The sequence below is a fragment of the Chiloscyllium plagiosum genome, chromosome 21 (genome assembly GCF_004010195.1).
Source record: "Chiloscyllium plagiosum isolate BGI_BamShark_2017 chromosome 21, ASM401019v2, whole genome shotgun sequence".
Classification (NCBI taxonomy): Eukaryota; Metazoa; Chordata; class Chondrichthyes; order Orectolobiformes; family Hemiscylliidae; genus Chiloscyllium; species Chiloscyllium plagiosum.
This window is the reverse complement of record NC_057730.1, coordinates 10,643,377-10,665,167: the sequence shown is the minus strand read 5'-3', so window position 1 is coordinate 10,665,167 and position 21,791 is coordinate 10,643,377. Positions and strand designations below refer to the sequence as shown.

Genomic DNA, 21,791 nt, shown 5'->3' with positions numbered 1-21,791 from the left:
CATTTTCAGTGCGCATGCACAAATTGGAATATTTCAATGAGGCATTAACAAACCTGCTTACTGCATCCTGGATTTTAATCTCAAATTTAAATTCAACAATTGACAGCATTTGCTGATAAAAGCCTCCGCTACAAGCATTTTGATTCAAAACAGAACTTCATTGGAGAGATTGTTTCTTAATAGTAGTTAGTAAGAATAAAAATGTTCCTTGCACTTCAGGAGTCATAAATTCCTCAACTTGTACAAAATTTGATATAACATTGGTAATAACACCTGGACACCTTTAGCTTGTCATAATTGTAAAGACTGTTTTTTTGATTGATGTTTTAACTGTTGTGGATTGAAATGAGAAGGCAGTATTTGAAAGCATAGCTGCAATTTTTAAAGCAAGTAGCCTGACACCCTTTAACAACTGCTGAATAAGCAATAACTGAAACTGGAGCTGCAGATGATTTGGAGCCAACGGGGTGTACAGATGCAGCTTGTGCTGGGAACAAAAAGCTGCTGTGTCTATGGATCAGTAATAGTCAATAACAGAGATCTTTTTACCTGCTAAAAATTGAGAGATTTGATTCTTAGGTAACTGAACAACTTGGAGCTGGAACAAGAGAGAGAAAGACAGGAGAAGTATTCCATTCTTCCCCAGCTTGGGAGCAGTCTCTCCATTCTCTGCAGTCAAAACCTACTGTAAACCTGAAAACATTCAGTTTATCTTTGCTGCAACAGTTGCTGTAAGCTGTGACTTTTAACTGAAAGTTGAGAGACTTTTTAATGAGTGAACTAACCATCTTGAGGCTCTTACTAACCAATGGAAGCATCAGTGGAAGATGATTGAAGCAATGAGCTGGCTAATACAAAACTCATCTCAGCCAGAGAATCTGGGAATGAAGACTAGTGAGCTGTTTTTTCCAGTTTTCCCTTTCTGAACGCCCAAAATGGAGTTAAGTGGATAGGGGATCAGAATTTCAATTAGAAATATTATATGGTGACTGTTTAACTGTAATTTAAGTCTAATAACTTATTACAAGTGAGAGAATCTTGGATAGTACAGAAATCTGGCCCGTGTTTTCTACTAATTGGAATCTGAAAGTTAGGTAAATTGGGGAATTTTAAGCACTTTAAAAATCTTTAGCCTTTTGGAAGACACTAGTGATTTCCAGTGAGTCGTAATATAATTAGCATTGGAGTATATGAAAACCTTTTAGTTCTGGAACAATTGCATAGGAATGTTCAATAGGCTTCAAATGTGTCATTTTTAAGTATGCGAGGAAATATTATACAACTTTAAAAGCAGCAAATATTGCTTATAGATGTAACATTGCATCAAATTATTTACATTATGTTTAAAGTCTGGCATGTAATGAGCACCTGCTTCAGATCCAAGTAATATTACCTATAGAGTTTTAAGAGTCATACAGTACAGTAAAAGACCCTTTGTCCAACTCATCCATGCTAACCAGGTTTCCCAAACTGAACTAATTCCATCTGCCTGTGTTGGGCCCATATCTCTCTAAACCTTTCCTATTCTTGTACCTGTCCAAATGTCTTTTAAATATTGTAATCTGATTTACTTCTGCTGGAGTTCTTCCAAATCAGTGAAATGGAGTGTACTCCAAAGTGCTGCAAACACATGTCGTGAAAATTCAGACATCTTGCCCACACACCCTCTGAATGGTTGTCTTCATTCCTATTCTACTTCAATTAAGAAAAGCAACACTTGCACCATGATGAACTAACTTTTCTAAATTGCTTAACAAACTTTTATCAATATTCTTTCTTAAAGGCACTCCCAGAAAAGCCTTAGGGAAGGCACAACACTATGTTTGGATCTTAAATTTCCTCTAAAGTCAATCAGCAAGGCACTCAGTTATCAGTAAACCACCATAAGGTTAAAAAAATTGAAACCAGACAGACCACCTAGAATTGACTGACATCAGAAATGACAGAAAATCCAGCCCTGTTAATTCTGCAAAGCCCTCCTTAATAACATCGGAGGGCTTCCAGAATTAGGAGAGTTGTTGCAGAGACTGGTCAAACGACAGTCAAACATAGCCGTAGTCACTAAATCATAACTTAGTGTCCCACACAAGACCATCACAATCTCTGGGTATTTTCTGTCACACCAGAAAGACAGATCCGCCAGAGCGACAGGATAATGGTATACAGGTAAGAGGCAGTTTCTTTGTGAGTATGTGTTTTTCCACTCAAATGTACTCTGGGTGAGGTAACTTCAGTTTTATAGCACCAAGACTCTTGGTCCCTACACTGCTGACCTGGCTGAGTCTTTGAGGATGTAACTGCTATGTTGAGTCAGCAGCAGGTGGTGAGGAAACAAGTAAGAGGAAAGAATCACCAACATCATCCTCATCAATCAGCTATCTATACTAGTACTGGTAGGAGTGATTACTGCATCACCCTTCTGGAGACAAAGGCCTGTCTTCATATTGAGGATACACTTCATTGTATTGGGTGATCCTGCTATTGGACTACATGGGATAAATTGCAAACAGATCCAAGAACTCAAGAATGTTTATCTAAGATGCATTGTGGGCCATTAAGCTGTAAAAGTATTTTATTCAAACACAAACTTTAACCTTACAGCCCAGCATGTTTCATACTCCACATTACCGTTAAGCTGATGGAACAACCCTGATTCAATGAAGACTGCAGGTGGGCATACCAAAAGCTGAGATGATTGACCTCCAACAGCTATAACCAAAAGCAGCATCAGGCATACCTAAAAGAGATTTTATTTGGTGAAGATGCTACTCAGGAGTACAGCAGCATGTGACTGACAGAACTGCGCGTTCTCACCAACTGATGAATCAGATTTAGATTCTGCAAACTTTCCTCATCCAGCCATAAATGGTAGTGGATAATTAACCAACTAATAAGAGGTGACTACTCACCAATATTCTCAATCTTCAGTGATGGGAGATCCCAGCACATCAATGAAAAAGCTGAAGCTGAGCAATTACAGACACATTCAACCATAAGTGCCAAGGAGATGATGATCCATCTTGCCCCTCTCATGAGGTCGCCAGCATCAGACACCACTTGTCAGTCAGTCAATTTGATTCTCTCATATCAAGGAATAGCGGACACCAGAAATAAAGGGAAGCCAACTTCCAGCAACAGTAATGATGACTTTTGCTCCCCAGAGTTAGCCACACTTCTAGCCAAGCTATTCTGGTATAACTCCACAACTAATGTTTACCCAACAAATATGGAAAACTGTCCAGGAGTATCTTGTATGCAAAACATTGGCCAACATGGCCAATTACTATCCTATTGTCAGCAACTTGATTGAAGGGATTGTTGACAGTGTCAGCAAGCAGCACTGTCTCACTAATAACCCACTTAAAAGTGCAGCATCAAGGGCCCCAGTAAAATCAGAATCCATGGGAATCAAGGGTTCTCTCTCCACTGATTGGAATCACAGAAAAGGAAGATGCTTATCGTCGCTGAAGGTCAATCATCTCAGTCCAAGGATATCACTGCAGAAGTTGCCCTGTGACTAGAAATTGAACCAAACCAGCCATATTGTACTGTGACTCCAACCACAGATCAAACGCTAGGAATACTGCAGTAAGCCACTCATTTTTTAAGTTGCTAAAACATGTCTATTTATGAAGCACAAGACATGTTGGAATACTTCCAAGGAGCCTGGATGAGTGCAGCTCCAACATTACTCAAAACGTTCCACAAATTCAGGACAGACAACTCACTCAACTTGCACACCATCTAACATTTTGAACATTCACTCTTTCCAATATGGACACAGCCACAAAAGCTGCAAGTTTGTCCAGGTTTCATTTACTTGGGAAATTAAAATTCATGTTCAATGGTTTCTCAATAAGTTTTATTTTAGAAGTGTATGTCAACAACAAAGAACAAATTATTTTGAGGAAAGTGTGTTGGAAATGGCACGCTTGGGATATCTTCTGTGTTAATGTCCAATAATATAAATCACCATACGGGGTTATACACACTATGGACTACTAGAATTACACATAGCAGGCTTACTTCACTCTCGCACTAAAACAAGAAATTAACATGTTTAAAAGGGAAAACTGTGCTTGAGACAAGCAAGATAAATATCGTTACCTGTTTTTTTTGAAGAAGCTCGAAGGTCTTCAAAATCAGCAAAGTCATCCTTTGCTGCACCGTTTAATGTGCTAAATGGGTCAAAGGTTGCACCACCTACATTGGGAAGCAATAGAAAGGAGAAATCATAGTAGATATTTATTTAGGATTTACTTCAAATAGCAATTCATTGGAGGATTCATGGACCCCACACTATATTAATTTTGCAAATCATTCCTGAAAATCAATAATTAGAATAGTCAAAATCAACATGCCAACCTCTCAAGAATTTACATCCTAAATCCGACTAATTGATGTTATTTTTAAAATTTTATCTATAATAAATGAAAAGATAAAGTATTGATAAAAATTACAATGCAAAATGTTGCTGTCAAGTATAAAATAGCTAAGCAAGAACAGGAGGGATGTGATTTCCATAGAAACATTCACATACATTAGGAGCTGGAGTAGGACATTTGGCCCTTTGAGCCCACTCTATCATTTAATAGAATCATAGCCGATAACCTTCCAATCCCTTGCTTACTAAGAATCTGTTCACCTTTATCTTAAAACACTGAAAGTTTCTGCTTTTCCATCATAATTTTAGGAAGAGTTCTAAAGGCTTACGAGCTTGAGAGAAAAAGGTGCCTCGTCTGTTTTAAATGAGCAACCCCTTATTTATAAGTGATGACCCCTTGTTCTAGATTCACCCACAATTGGAAACATCCTTTCCACATCTATCTCACTGAAACATACAAGACCCTGACGAGTCTTAATCAGGTCAGCTCACTCTTCTAAACTCCAGTGAATACATGTTTTAACTTATCTAAACTTTCCTCATAAGACAACTTGTTTCAGCTTTAGCAATCTACTAAACCTAATAAGTTATAGGAACAGAATTAGACCATTTGGCCAAGAAAGTTTGCTCTGCCATTCAATCATTTCTTTCTTAAACCCATTCTCCTCACTTCTCCCCATAATCTTTGATCTCCTTACTAATCAATAAGGTTCTGAGCTGCTTCCAACACATTTTGTCCTTCCTTAAAATACAGAGGCCAGTGTACACAGTACTCCAGATATGGTCTCAAGTCTCCTGCATAACAGAAGCATAATGACTTTCTTTTTGTGTTCTGTTTCGCTCACCAAGAACAATACATTCCATTACCTTTCTTATTACTTGCTATACCTTCATATTAGCCTTTTGCAATTCATTCATTGATGCCCAGATCCTTCTGAATTTCAGAGTTCTGAAATCTCTCATTTAGAGAATAAGCTTTCTATTTTTCCTGTCAAATGGCAAATTCCATATTTTCTAATATTACACCCCATTTGCTAGATATTTGTAAACTTGCTTACTTGTATCCCTTTATAGCTTATGTCCTTTTCATATTTTAGTTTTCTACCAACTTATCCTTGTGTCATCAGCAAATTTAGCAACCATTCCTTCGGTATATTCATTCAAGTAATTTATATAAATTCTATACCAAATTCTTAATGCATTTGAAATAAGACTGAAAAAGACCCAGTTGTGCGTACTTTGGTTTCCTGGTGACTTGGCAATTTTCTATCCAATGTGTAATATAGTACACTGTGAGCCTTTACTTTCCGCAACAACTGTTAACATAGCAACCGATCAAATTCTTTCTGAAATCTAGGTATAGTACAATTTCCTATTATCCACAGCGCTAATTGATTAAACAGGGCTTCCCTTTTAAAAACTACGTAGATGCTGTCTGATCAGCTTAAATTTTTCTAAATGTCTTGCTGCGATGGCTTTATAACATTGTAAAATTTCAAGCTTAACTTTCAGCCCTGCAAGTTTAAATTGACAATTCTAAAAATGATGTGGATGAGTACAGAAGTTAGATAAATAAATGTAAAGCTGAAAATAATAATGACGTACCATCCTTAGATGTCTCTGTAAATAAAATAAAGTACATTTGCAAAATATTTAGTTGCATCTACTGCATTTTTTTTAAAAAAAGACAAATTCATACAGCTTTATGATATCTTAAAGTCTATCAATATATGCAGCTGGGATTGAATTGAAATATGAAGTTTGTTGCATGGCTAATCTTTAGGTCCTGGACATACAGATAAATCTGTAGCTGTTTTCCCTTTATAACAACCACCTCTGAAATTTTCAATTTGTTAGTGTTTCTTTGAAAATCAAAAAACAACACAAACAGATTTTGTTAAAAGTTGAAATCCTTTCAATTTGGCAGAATGGGTTATATAATAGGGTTGCCAATTGCCCTTCAATTTCTGGACACCAGCTTGATTTTGCCCAGATTAAAAAAATAGCATACAGACAGCAGAAATAAATCTGCATTCCCTGCATATCCAATAGGTAGCAAATAGCTATTCGCGAATGAGCATGAATATATCTCTTTGATTAAAACTTGATAATTTCCAAATACTCAAAAACGCATTGGTGCAGAGAATACTTTCAAAAGATATGAAGCAACTTGCAAATTCTTTAGAAAAAAAGCACAAAACTGTGGATGCTGGAAATCAGAAAGAAGAAATATCTCAGAAGGTTAGGCAGCACCTGTGGAGAGAAAGCAGAATTTAGCTTTTGAGTCCAGTGATCCTTCTTAAGAACAAGTATGTTAACTCTGCTTTCTGTTCACAGATGCTGCCTGACTTGCTAAGTTTTTCCAGCAATTTCTGATTTTGCAAAGTCTCTACATGTATCTTCTTGTGTGATGCCTCTGCTTGGAGTGCATGATACTGACAAATTGGTGACAAACTGGAAAATTATAATTTCATCCTTACAATACACTTACCCAAAACAGAATCAGTTGAAGGACCTGGTACCCATGGGTCAGCTGAAGACCTCAGAACAGCAGAGGTAGTATCTGAAGTCCATGGGTCAACATTTTTAGGAAGTGCTTGTGTGGCAGATAACGTAGGAGCACCCCAAGGATCAACAGCAGTAGTTGACTTGGTATCTAGAAGCAAATAAGACTAAAAGCTTATTAACATTTTAAAAAGAAATATACTTAATGCCAATTTCATCAGAATAATCAACTGATCACTGATTCCATGTCCATTAAAAACAAACTGATATTTGAAACAAACAAAAACAGAAACTGGAGGAGAGTTTCAGCAGATTTGGCAGCATCTATGGACAGAAAATAGAGTTAACGTTTCTGTTTTGTTTGTTTCAGATCTCCAGAACTGCAGCTGTTTGTTTTATTTAACTGATATTTGAAATTGGGTTATCTACAAATGATGGATAGTGCCTGTTTCTGGTCATGCTATCAGAAGAAAACAAATTGATTGCAACCTAAGTAACAATTAAATAATTATTTTTAAAAAAACATTGTTAAAGATATCTAGTACTGATGAATTACTAAGTGCTCATACATTCTGTAGCATAACCCACAATACAGGTTCTGATCACACACAAAGGAAAATATTCTGCTATTTGGCTGATAGTTTTTTGTTATTCATTCATTCTTGGAATGTAGCTGTCACTGGCTGAGTTGCCCATTCATAGCTGTCCTTGAGAAGATGGTGGGAAGCTGCCTCCACTGATCCAATGCAAATCTATAATGGTGCTGGGGAAGGAGTTCCAGGATTTTGATCCAGTTGATGCTGAACGAATGGTGATATATTTCCAAGTCAGAATAGTGAGCGTCTTGGAGGAGAACATGCATCTGTTGCTCTTATCCTAGTTGGTAGTGGGTTTGGAAGGTGCCGTCCAAGGGAACGTGGTGAATTTTCACATTGCACCTTGTAAGTACACATTACTGCTACTGATCACCAGTGGTGGAGGGAATGAATGTTAGCAAATGTAATGGTAACAAAGTAGGCTGCTTTGTTCTGGATGGAGTCAAGCTTCTTGAGTACTGTTGGAGCTACATTCATTCAGGCAAGCGGGCAGTATTATATCACAATTTTAACTCATGTTTTATAGATGATGGCAAAAGTGAGGACTGCAGATGCTGGAAATCAGAGTTTAGATTAGAGTGGTGCTGGAAATGCACAGCAGGTCAGGCAGCATGCGAGGAGTAGGAAAATCAGCATTTGGGAAGTTAGGATGGAGGTTACTTGCTGCAAGATTCTGAGCCTCTAATTTGCTCTTGCAACCACAACAGGTACATGGCGAGTCCAGTTCGGTTTCTGGTCAATGGTAATGCTGAAGATTTTCATTTGGAAGGGGGATTCGGTGATGATATTCTATTGAACGTCATGGGACAATGGTTTGTTTCTTTCTTGTTGGAGATGGTCACTGCCTAGTACTTTGTCACTTGTTAGACCAAACCTGGATATTGTCCAGGTCTTGTTGCATTTGGACATGGACAACTTCAATATCTGAAGAGTTGCAAATGGTGTTTAGTATTGTACACTTATTGGCGAACATTCCTCATTCTGACCTTATGATGGAGGGAAGGTCATTGATGAAGCAGCTGATTACAGATGCGCTGAGGACACTATCCTCAGGAACTACTGCATAAGTGTCCTGGAGCTGAGATAAGTGATCTCCAAAAGCCACAACCATCTTCCCTTGTTCAAAGTTTGTGAGAAGATTTGTAGCTCGGGTGCTCGTTGTTGTGGTTCTGTTCGCCGAGCTGGGAATTTGTGTTGCAGACGTTTCGTCCCCTGTCTAGGTGACATCCTCAGCGCTTGGGAGCCTCCTGTGAAGCGCTTCTGTGATCTTTCCTCTGCCATTTGTAGTGGTTTGAATCTGCCACTTCCGGTTGTCAGTTCCAGCTGTCCGTTGCAGTGGTCGGTATATTGGGTCCAGGTGGATTCCAACCAGCAAAGAGTTTTCCCCTCTGATCCCATCAGTTCTAGGTTTGATAGGATACACACTGTCAACTATGGCCTATATGTCAAAGGAGAAAGTGAGGTCTGCAGATGCTGGAGATCAGAGCTGAAAATGTGTTGCTGGAAAAGCGCAGGTCAGGCAGCATCCAGGGAACAGGAGAATCGACGTTTCGGGCATAAGCCCTTCTTCAGGAATGAGGAAAGTTTGTCCAGCAGGCTAAGATAAAAGGTAGGGAGGAGGGACTTGGGGGAGGGGCGTCGGAAATGTGATAGGTGGAAAGAGGTCAAGGTGAGGGTGATAGGTCAGACTGGGGTGGGGGCGGAGAGGTCGGGAAGAAGATTGCAGGTTAGGAAGGCGGTGCTGAATTCGATGGATTAGACTGAGACAAGGTGGGGGGAGGGGAAATGAGGAAACTGGTGAAATCAGAGTTCATCCCTTGTGGTTGGAGGGTTCCTAGGCGGAAGATGAGGCGCTCTTCCTCCAACCGTCGTTTTGTTGTGGTCTGGCGATGGAGGAGTCCAAAGACCTGCATATCCTTGGTGGAGTGGGAGGGGGAATTGAAATGTTGAGCCACAGGGTGGTTGGGTTGGTTGACCGTAACGCTAGGGGCTTATGGTAGAGACAAAAATGGAGCATCCACTCAGCCCATGGCTAAAGATAATTTCTTTTCCCTCCAATAAGAATTTTTCTTGACGCCCACCATTCACGACGTTTGGCAGATCTGCAAAATTTAGATCTGATTTGTTGGTTACAGAGTCGCTTAGCTTTGTCTATCACTTGCAGTTTAAGCTGCTTGGCACACATTTAGTCCTGTTTCATAGCTTCACCAGGTTGTCACCTCATTTTAAGTGTGTTTGGTACAAGTCCTGACACACACTTTGCACTATTCATTGAACCAGGATTGATCCCCTGGCTTGATAGTAATGGTAGAGTGGAGGATATGAAGGCTGTGAAGTTGTAGATTGAAGTTGTTGGAGTATAATGTGGCTGCTTCTAATGACCTGTAGCACCTCCTGGATGGGAGTGTCGAGTTGCTAGGTCAAATGGAAGTCTCTCTTATTTGGCATGGTTACAGTGCCACACAAACATACTGGAGAGTATCCCTGATTTGAAGAGCGCACTTTTTTCTCCATAAGGACTGTGGGGTGGCATGTCTTACTCATACTACAGCAGCAGCTGGTAAATCAGTGAAGAGGAGGTCAAATATGTTCTACATCTTGTTTAATCCACCACACCTGCTGCAGATCCAGGCTAGCACGTGACCTTTAAGACTCAACCAGCTTGGTCAGTAGTGATACTGTCAAACCACTGTTGGTGGATGACATTGAAGTTCCCCATCCAGGGTACATTCTGCACCTGTATCACAAAGTTTCCTCCTAATCATGTTCAACATGGAGGACAGCTGATTCATCAGCTGAGAGGCAGTGCTATGTGACAATCAGTAGATTTCCTTGCTCGTGTTTGACCTGATGCCTTAAGATTTTGCAGGGTTTACAGTCAATGCTGAGGGCTCCTAAGACAATTCCTTCCTGACTGTATGCCACTGTGCCACCACCTCTGCTGCTGCTCAGTGGTACAGGTCATATTCAGGCAATATGATAGTAATGTTTTTGACATTTTCTGTAAAATAGGATTCTACAAATCAGACCATTTTTTAAATAGTCTGTGAGTTCTTCTAATTTTGGAACTAGTGTACAACATTAGTAAAGAGTATTTTGTAAGGTTGGTAGTGCTGTGTTTGCCATTGTGATTTCAAGTGCTTTAGTCAGTGTCAGGTGGCCTGTCTATCTATGCTAAGCCATTTCAGAGGGCAGCTAAGAATCAACCACACTGCTGTGGATTTATAGTCACACAGGCCAGACCAAGCAACACATTTTTTTTTCCTTTATTCATTCCTGGGATGAGGGCATAACTAGCTAGTACAACATTAATTGTCCATTCTTAATTGCCCAGTTCAGAGTCAACCAGATTGCTGTGGGTCTGAAGTCACATGTAGGTCAGACTAAGTAAGGACGACAGATTTCCTTCTTAAAGGTCATCAGTGAATCAGATGAGTTTTTTCTGACTATTGACAATGGATTTATGATCAACATTAGACTTAGTTCCAGATTTTTTTTTTACTGAATTCAAATTCCACCATCTGCCATGAAGGGATTTGAATCTGGGTCCTCAGAACATTCCCAGAGTTCTGGATGAATAGTCCAGTAATAATATCACTGGGCTATTGCCTCCCCAGTTGACAAGATTGCTTGGTGAAACAGAAGGGATTTTAATGACAATCAACAATAGTTTCATGGTCATTTGACTTTAAATTCCAGATTTTCAATGAATTCAAATTCTACCAACTGCCATGGCTTCAAATCTGGATCCCTAGATCATTACCTGTGTCTTCCGAGTTGCTTGATACCTTATGGAAGATTAGATATCTCTGCAATTCCAATATGTTAATTTGGGATGATACATTTCATATTTAAGCATTAAATAACTAAAAGTTATCTGTAGGATAACCAAAAGTTAGCAATGAAAACAAAAGGGAAACATTCTGGAATAAAAGCTAACATAATTTGCAAAAAAGGGATTTAGTACCAAAATTTAAATTTATTAGTTAGATTAGAAATTAAAAGGACCCCACAATGTTATTTCTACACACAATGCAATGGACAGTACAAGTAATCTTACCAACAGATTGCCATGGATCTGATGCTACTGGACTGCTTGCTTCTCCCCATGGGTCATTTTTTTCTATAGAAACAGGTCGAACAGATACTCCCCACACTACAGGTTTTTGTGTTGTTGCAGTTGGCAAGGGATCCATGAGAGTAACCATGGATGCCTGTTATTTAATTAGGAGAAGGGAAGAAAAGAAATAAGTTATCCAACAAAAAAAACTACAAAAAAATGCCAGAGTGAAATATAAAGCAATTCTGACCTGGGATCTATTCAGGTTGATACATCAGAGTACTTTTACTAGATTTTTAAGGATTATAAAATGGAATACATTTTTAAGAAGTGTTTCCTCTGTGCACTTGCCAATTTTTTGTCCCCAAATATAATTTTAGGTTATGCAATTGATAATCTTAGGCTTGATTTTATCCAGCTGAAAATTCAATTTATTTTCAGATTTAAAGTTGGGTCCTTACTTTCAGGACTGAAATTTATGAACAATGTTTTTTTGGGAAGGATGCAGACAGCAAAAAAAAACTTCCCTTCTGGTATTTCTTCCCTGTACTGTCCACAAGTACAAGAGTGAGCAAACTAATTTCTCCCAATGTCACTTTCAAGTAGCTGCAGAATCTATGCAAGGAGGATAAACTAACTTTTTTTTATGTAAAGTCTTCATCATCTGACCTTCCTGTCCCATAACAGCATAATTATGGTGAGACATCAGGAAATGGAAACATTTCCATCCTCCATGACACAATAACAATCAACACCCTAATCTAGCAGCTGCATCATTTTCTCTTAAGTATACATTTAAAGTAGACTTCACACCCTTACTGCCAAGTAATTCATTTCATCAGTCTCCAGAAAGGTAAACAACAATTCCGAAAGGACAGCAGCACACATGATTAGCAAAAATAACATTTTAAGCCAATACTATTACAGTTATATAATATTTAAGAAACGTTTTAATTATATTGGCTACAAAGGTCAACCATATATTCTATAGCCAAAAAAATTAAAATAGGCCACTAAATCACAAGATACTCTAAATATTTATTACTACTGAATCAAAGTTCCACCATCCCAATATTAATTTCCAAAATTAATTCAAAGCTACACAAACTTACAGGCCTTGAAAACTGAACATAAAAAAAACCCTAGAAAATATAAGAAGAACAAAAGCAGGCTGTTGGTCCCAATAGGTCATTGTTAGTGTTTATGTCCATTAGTCTCCTTCACATTTCATTCAATCCCTTTGGAATATGCTCCTATTCTTCCTTCTTCACTTGCCTGCCCACCTTCCCATTAAATGCATCCTATACTATTCATCTCGACAACGTAATAGCAAGTTAACCACCTTTTGAGTAAAGGTTCTCTCTGATACTGATGGCTTACAGATTATATTCAGAAGCAGCAATCATAACTCTCACCTTTTTCTTCTTTGGAGCTGTGCTACCCACTACTACAGTTGAATTTCTGCGGCTCTCCTCCAAGGCCATCTGAAGTCGAAGATCATCACCACGGCGAAGACGATCCTCCTGATGAGAATTACAGTGCAAAGTTATAAAGCATTTCCTTTGTATGCAGTGACAGGTTAATTAGGGTACATATTGACAGATGAATTAATAAGACCAAGGCATGACAGCAACTTCAGAAAACTCAAATCTGCCTAAAGAGAATAAAAGAATAGAGAAAAGAGATTTGTCTCACAAATTTCAAGACAATATGGGGAGAGAAGGGAAAAATTAGAATTTTCAGAGAACAATCTGAACATATGTAAACAATATCCAAGTTAGGTAATCTCCTGTTAAAAGATTATGGGTTGCAAGCTAGAACAATTTGCTCACACAAATTCTGCGTTAGTGGAGTACATTTCTTTGCTAGTTATCTCAACATGGAATGTATTCAACGTCATGCTACTCAGTTCTAAATCAAATACAGTAACCAGTAAAAGCTAATCGGACAATGAATGTACATATCTTCTCTCACATCAGAGGCAGTGTTTAGCACTTCACACGCTTCTCTCATCAGCAGCAATCAAATACAATTGTCTAGCTAGGAACTTCCGTGTCACTAGTCATGGGCTCTGTGGGTCTTTACGTGGCTGATGAGCTCAATCCTAGAGTTGCATCTATGACCACACATTTGGGAGGTGGAATTGGTCACTGGCCTTGTAATTTTTGCCATTCGTTTCTCTAGTTTATTTTCTGTACTCCCTCTTGCCAATGGTCTATGGGGTAGACCATTTAGGCAGAGCTCAGGAGAAACTTCTTCACCCAGAGAGTGGTGGCTGTGTGGAATGCTCTGCCCCAGAGGGCAGTGGAGGCCCAGTCTCTGGATTCATTTAAGAAAGGAGTTGGATAGAGCTCTCAAAGATAGTGGAATCAAGAGTTATGGAGATAAGGCAGGAACAGGATACTGATTAGGAATGATCAGCCATGATTATATTGAACGGCGGTGCAGGCTCGAAGGGCTGAATGGCCTACTCCTGCACCTATTGTATGTTCTCAAAGAATTGTGTCCTTTCACACTGGAGCTTCCAACAAGTCGGCTTCTTCTGAACAAGGTCTTTCAAGTGCTGAAATCTATAATGCATTTCTTGAGGGAAGCCTTGAGGGAGTTTTTGAAATGCTTCCTTTGTGGTCCTCTCATTAGAGTGCGTTCCTGGAGATGCATAAAGATGATCTTCTTTGGCAGTTGGAACTCAAGCATCCTAAGCACATGATCAGCCCAGTAAAGTTGGCTTGAATGATCATGGCCTCAATGCTGCTGCCATTGTTGCTTCAAGAATGTTGGCATCAGAGAAGGGCAGACTTTTCAAGATAGGTCAATATCGCATCTAATATTGGTTACTATTTTGTGAGCTTTGCAAGTGAAAACGTACAAAGAATTACAGAAGTCTTGGCGCACAGTGCCTGGAAGTACAAAATTGCTGGGACCATTTTTCTAAGCTTGACAATTACATGTCAGAGGCATTATAATGAGATCATGTAGAATTAAAATATAATTTGTGTCACTTAAGGCAAAGTGTATATCTGGTGCCCCTGAAAACCTTCAATAAATGTACAAATTGGTTTCTGCTCATTAGGAACGCACAGGACAGGTAACATTTTCACAACAGTATTGATTGTTCAATTCCATTTGCCTTCAAGAAGATGGTAGTCCCCTTCAACTCCATTTTGATTTAGCCCTCTCTATACCTCTCCCTTACCTTTGATGGTTTTCATTGCCCTTAACAGGCTTTGCACGTAAATTATTCAATTATAAACACGGGTGATTTACTGGAGGTGATTAACAGATGAAAAAATACCACAGATGGTTTGGTGACAGGGCGAAAAAAAAGTTCAGTTGCATCTAACAGCACTCCTGGATGTAAAAAGAGCTGGATTATTTAATGGTTAATAGATTTACAAAGTACCACCGATGATGAAAAATAAAATCATTCACTTGCATGTAAGAGAATTTCAGGATATGAAAAAATGGCACCTCTTTGAACCACTTGAATCCATTCAGGTGCACTCACTGTGCTGTTAGGAAAAAAACTTTCAGAATTCTGACCCAGTAAGAGTAAAGGAACAATGATACAGTTCCAAATCAAGTTGGTCCTTGGTTTGGAGGGGAACTTGCAGATGATACTCTTCCCATGATCTGCTGTACATATCCTCCTAGGTGGTGAACATAAGTTACTGGATGAGCTGTTGCAGTGCATCTGTGGGTGTCTTGTAAGGTTTCTACTGTATCCTCTAGTAGAGGAAGAAAGTGTTTAAGCTGACTAATTGGAAATCAATAAACAGCTGCTTTGTCTGGAAGTGTTCAGCTTGTGAAAACACAGTTGGAGTGGTCACAATCATCCAGGCAAATAGAGTATTCCATCACACTTGTATCTTGTGGATTGTAGAATGTTTTTGGAGAGTCAGGTACACAGTTAATTGCAACCAAATTCCTTCCTCTGACCTTCATTTGTAGTCAGCTTATTTGTATGGTTAATCCAGTTAGGTTTCTGGACTCAGTGACGGTAATGCCATTGAACATCAAGGACAGATAGTTACGCTTTCTCTTAAAGGAGATAGCCATTATCTGGCACTTGTATGGAATTAATGTTATTTGTCACTTATCAACAAAAACCTGAATTTCATCCAGATCTTGTTGCATTTAGGCAAAGACTATGTTGTATGTCAGGGTACTGGAATGGTACAGAACATAGTGCAATAATCAGAAAACATCCTGACTTCTCTCTGTGAAAAAGGAATAACTTCCAACAATAACCATATTCCTTTTTGTGTCAGGTAGTACTTCAACCCATGGAGAGTTCTGCTCCTGATTTTCGGTGACTACTTTGCTCCTTGATGCCATACCCAGTTAAAATGCAGTCTTGATGTCAAGAGAAATTATTCTAAACTCTGCTTAAGTTCAGCTCTTTTACCAAAGCTGGAATCAGGTCGGACACCGAGTAGTCCTGCAGAATGAACACTGAGCTCTGATAAATAATTATTGATATATCAGAAGCCCCTCAGAACACTGTCAATGATACCTTTCATCAGCTTTCCAATGGTCAAATGCAGATTAATGAGGTAGTAATTGTGCGGGTTAGATTTATCTTGCCATTTTTGCTGGACCGGATATATCTAAGCAATTTTCCAATTTAGTAGATGCCAATATTGTAGCTGTACTTGAATTGCTAAGCTAGGAGAATGGATAATTCTGCAGCACAATTCTTCAGTGTATGGCTGTTGCATTGTCAGGATCCATGGCCTTTGTAGTATCCAGTGCTTTCAGCTGTTTTGATAGTAATTGGAGTGAATCAAATTGGACAAATGCTGGGAACTGTGATAGTGGAGACCAAAAGGGTGGCTAAGAAGGATCATTAACTCAACAATTCTGTCTGAACATGATTGGAAAATGTGTCCACGTCGTCTTCTGCATTGAAATATTGGAGGACCCCAATAATCGAAGGGAATGAGGGGGCTAATAATAAACAAGCTAGAAGCAGCAATTTCCATCAACTCTGGTGGGATGCCACCACCAGCCTCTCATTCCCTTGTCAGCATTTCGCAGAGATTGTTCCCTCCTGGACACCCTGGTCCACACCACCTCCAATGCCAATTCTCCCCCATGCCAACTTTCTATAAAATCACAAGGTGCAACACTTTCCTCTTTACCTTCACACTATCCAAGTCTCCAAACACACCTATCAGGTGAAGCAGCAATTTACCTGCACTTATTCAATCTTGTCGCTGTAGTCACAGTTCACAATGTGGTCTCCACTACAGTAGGGAGACAAATTGCAGGGTAAGTGACTGTTTTCCAAAGCACCTAGCATCCGTCCACAAAAATGACCCTGAGTTCCAGTTGCCTGCCACTACAGTGTTGCCTAGTCAACATTTTTGTCTTGGGCCTGCTGCAATGCTTATGGGATGTTCAGTGAAAGTTAGAAGAATACGGTGCTCAGTGGTTAACACTGCTGCCTCGCACCGCCAGAAAGCTGGGTTCGATTCCTGCCTCAGGAAGTGGAGTTTGCACATTCTCCCTGTGTCTGCGTGGGTTTCCTCTGGGTGCTCCGGTTTCCTCCCACAGTCCAAAGATGTGCAGGTCAAGTGAATTTGCCATGCTAAATTGCCCATTGTGTTAGGTGCATTAGTCAGGGGTAAATATAAAGTAGGGAAATGTGTCTGGGTGGGTTCTTCTTTGGAGGGTAGGTGTGGACTTGTTGGCCCGAAGGGCCTGTTTCCATACCGTAGGAAATCTAATCTAAACAATCTAAACAGCACCTCATTTTCTACTTGGCTGCCCTACAGCCTTCAGGGCTCAATACAGAGTTCAATAATTTTAGAACCTGAACACGTCCTGCTTTACCCATCCCCAAACCCACAGGCCCTGGCATGACATGAACTGTTTCCAGCACATCTCCCCCAACCTATTTTCACCTACTTATGGTGCCTTTTATCAACTTTTTTTTTCTCCTTAGCATATTATCATCCAACCTTTTGTCTGCCTGTCATTTTGCTGTCTCGCTGGGCTCCAACTCTCCCTATCTATTCATTATTCCTGGCCCGACCCCTATCTACGGCATATATACCACCTTTTCCTAGCTATCAGTTCTAATAAGGGTCACTGGACTTAAAATGTTAACTTTGTTTTCTCTCGACAGATGGTGCCAGACCTGCTGAGTTCCCCCAGAAATTCCTGTTTCTGTTGTTGATAATTAAGAGCTAATTGGGTTTAGAATGCTTCTATAAATATGGCAAGCTAGTAATCAATGGGTTGAGTGTTTCATGAAGTATAGGGAACTGAAATAATATGCTGAAATAAGAGTGCACCTGATTTTGTTTAAAATAATTTAAAATTAGAAGAATAAAACTGTTTTAGAATTTAATATTGGTAGCAGGGGATGGTTGAGTCAAAATAAAGTTTTGGGATATAATTACTCACCCAGTTTTCTTACAATGAGCCTTATGACAAGTGGAAGAATTAAGTTACAATGTGGGTCTGGTTTACTTATTCACTAAACCGGAACCGAAAATATGGCCTTTACTTGCTTTGGAACAGAAAGACAAGCGCCAAGAAGCAAAAGCTTTTTTTTTTAAAAAAAGAATTGAAACTTGGTCTGAACACAGATGAAGGTTTGGATAGATAGCTAACTTTCAAGGATAAAGTTTATCAAAAAGATGATCTATTCACTGCATGAGGGGTGTGGTCAGATTTTCACAAATTAAGACAGACTGTAGGTAGTGCTATAGCAGAATCCATAAAGGAATTTAATAGGCTGTACACGAGACTGCAGAAATTTGATTGGAAACTTCTCTATTCATGCTGACATGTACATTTTTGGACTGTGCTGAAGTATCAAATATGGACTGACTATTTTTACAATATTTAAAAATTTGTGCATTAACATACACTAGAACAAGTGTCAAAATCACTAAAAACGTTTCTTAGGAAAGCATTCCTTCCCAGCAACATTCATTGCACAAAGTGGACCATCAGTGATAGGTCAGAAAAAAGTCACAATGTTATCTAATAGGCGAGAGCATCTATATACAGGTTATAGGCAACTGTATGAAAAGAAAACTTCAAAACAGAAATTAGATAATTTTAAGAAGCAAAGTAAATTTGGGGTGTACAAAGAAGTGCCTATGGGACAACTAGTCTTATAACAGAGGTGGTTATGCATCAGAAATCACCAACAGAACTTGTAAGGCTAAAGCAAGGCTAGTTGCATGAGGTTTTGAAGAAAAACTTGGGGATCAAGATACAAAAGTAGATTTAGCAATGACAGGAAAGCATTAACATTTTTTTGGCTTCATTAACTATGAGTCCTTGGAAGAGCAGTTCAATTGCATGTTTCTGTGCTGTACATCTCTAGGACATCTCATTGATATTGAAGCTGCATTTTCGCAGTGAAGTCAGCTTAAGAGGAAGGGTTTCTTCATTGTCCAAAAGAGACACCAAAAGTAGCGGGGATACTCAAAGTTAATTAACTGTATATATGGCCCAAATGATGCCTCTATAGTTTGGTACTTCCAATTAAGGTGTCTCTTACTAAAATTGGGCTGTTTTCAGTTAATAGCAGACCCGGTCATGTTTACTGGCATCATAAGGGGCAGCTTTCAGATATATTTATGAGACATATAGATTTTTTTTAAGGTGGGGTAAGGAGTGAATTTGAAGATATCGTCTTAAAATGGCCTTAAAGCAGAATTTAAATTTGTAAGTCATGGCTTCTGGGAGATTAAGTACATTGGATTGGAAATCAGGCAGACTGGATCAAATATCACTTTCATCAATAATCTTGTTTAGAAAACTCTGGACCTATTGCTATTATTCAAAATAGAGCTTTACAAAAAGATGCACTGGTTTCCAAAACAAAAATAGAAGAATTGCAAAGTCTCTTTGGATAGCTGAATTGCCTGGCACCCAAACAAGACCACTTGCCAGTTTCTGAAGTATTAGCATTCCATACAACTACAAAAGAAATCCCAAGGCAGAAGATGCTATTCAAACAAACAAAAAAAAAACTGAAAATAAATTAGAAACTGAGCAACATGTTTTGAAATTTCCATATTTGGAAGATACCAGAAACAAATTAGATGAAAAAATTGACTTGATAGTAAAGACAAGAGGGTGGTGGAAGATTATTTTTTGGACTGGAGGCCTGAGACCGGCGGTGTTCCGCAGGGATTGGTTCTGGGTCCACTTTTGTTAGTTAGTTATAAAAACAATTTGGATGAGAATTTAGGAGGCACAGCTACTAAGTTTGTGGATGACACCATAATTGGCGGTATAGTCGACAGTGAAAGTAGATTACTTACAGTGTAGAAACAGGCCCTTCGGCCCAAGTCCACACTGACCCTCCGAAGAACAACTTAGCATGGCCTTTTCACCTAACCTGCACATCTTTGGACTGCGGGAGGAAACCGGAGCAAACCCACGCAGACATGGGGAGAATGTGCAAACTCCACACAGACAGCTGCCCAAGGCGGGAGTTGAACCCGGGTCTCTGGCACTGTGAGACAGCAGTGCAAACCACTGTGCCACCGTGCCATCCACTGTGATCTTGATCAATTAAGCTAATGGGCTAAGGAGTGTCGATGGAGCTTAATTTGGATAAATGAGAGATATTGCATTTTGGTAAATTAAACAAAGGTAGGACTTATACAGTTAATGGTATGGCCTTGGGTAGTGTTGTACAGAGACCTAGGGGCTCAGGTATGTAATTCTTTGAAAGTTGCATCACAGGTAGATAGGGTGATTAAGATGACATTTAGCAGACTTGCCTTCATTTTTCAGAATAGTGAGTATAGGAGTTGGGATGTCATGTTGAGATTGTACAAGGCATTGGTGAGGCTACTTTTGGGGTACTGTGTACAGTTCTGGCTACCCTGCTATTGGAAGGATGTTATTAAATTAGAGAGGGTTCAGTAAAGATTTGCCAAGATGTTCCCAGGACTGAAAGGTTTGAGTTATAAGGAAAGGCTCGAAATGATAGGAATTTTTTCAATGGAGCAAGGTTAAGGGGTGATCTTATAGAGGTTTATAAAATCATGAAAGGCATGGATAAGGTAAAGAGCAAAAGGCCTTTTTCCCTAGGGTGGAGAAATTCAAAATTGGGAGGCATACTTTTAAGGTGAAAAGAGACGGATTTGAAAAGGGACCCGAGACGAACCTTTTCCACAGAGGGTCGTTAATATGTGGAATGAAATGCCAGAGGAAGTGAAAGATGCAGGTGCAGTAACAACATTTAAAAGGCATTTGGGCAAGTACATGAATAAGAAAGGCTAAGGAGGATTTGGGCCAAACACAGGCAAGTGGGACTAGTTTAGTTTGGGAAACTTGGTCAGCACGGACGAGTTGGACTGAAGGATCTGTTTCTGTGCTGTTTGACTTATGAATCTATGAAGCTTGTTTTTCATGATGCTTCTGAAGAATCTGACAGAGATTTGTATAAGTGGAGAGTCTTGGAAAGGGAAGTAAATGATGGTTGGGGAGGCAGAAAGGTCAGAAGATCTGGTGAACTAATAGATATGGCATTTTTCTTCCGTGAAAATATTGTAATAAATCCTTTTAAAACGGACTAAGCAGCAATACCACAGTGTTGCTACCTCTATGGAGTCTGTTCTGCCAGTGAGGCAGGGCCCATCTAGAGGTGGACAGGTCAAGAGGGCAATGCCGAGTTGGAGGCTGGGGACTGGAATAATGTGGGAGTGGGGGGGGGGGGAAATGAGGCAACTGTTGAAATCCACATGTGGTTGCAGGGTCCCAAGGCAGAATAAGAGTTGTTCTTCCTCCAGGTATCAAGTGGTAAGGGTTTGGCGATGGAGGTGGCCCAGGACCTGCAGGTCTGTGGTGGTGTGGGAGGGGGAGTTGAAGTGTTCAGCCATGAAGCAGTGGGTTGGTTGGTGCGGGTGTACCAGAGATGTTCTCTGAAACAATCCGCAAGGAGGCGTCCTGTCTCCCCGATGTACAGGAGACCACATCAGGTGCAATGGATACAGTAGATGACATTGGTGGAGGTACAGGTAAATCTCTGTCAGATGTGGAACTGTGGATGCTCACTGAGCTCATCTGTGCATACCTTGACACTGTCCTGTTCCCCCCCCCCCCCCCCCCTAGTCCAAAAATTCCCTACCTACATTCAAGACACCACCCACGCCCTTCACCTCCTCCAACACCTCATCTTCACCATAGACATCTAGTCCGTGTACACATCGATCTGCCACAACGAAGGCATCCAAGCCCTCCATTCCTTGACCTATCAATCACC

The 21,791-nt window shown here is 39.7% G+C and overlaps 1 protein-coding gene across 4 annotated transcripts in view; it reads right to left on the bottom strand.

Moving 5' to 3' along the window:
- Positions 1-21,791, bottom strand: part of epn2 (epsin 2) — a 73,125-nt gene that overhangs the window by 10,368 nt on the left and 40,966 nt on the right. For all 4 annotated transcript variants that reach the window (XM_043711232.1, XM_043711234.1, XM_043711230.1 and 1 more), the window contains exons 4-7: positions 12,961-13,068; positions 11,546-11,699; positions 6,876-7,040; positions 4,108-4,203 (exon numbers count right to left, since the gene is read on the bottom strand). In XM_043711232.1, coding sequence (XP_043567167.1) covers positions 4,108-4,203; positions 6,876-7,040; positions 11,546-11,699; positions 12,961-13,068 — 523 coding nt within the window. The remainder of the gene's footprint in view (positions 1-4,107; positions 4,204-6,875; positions 7,041-11,545; positions 11,700-12,960; positions 13,069-21,791) is intronic.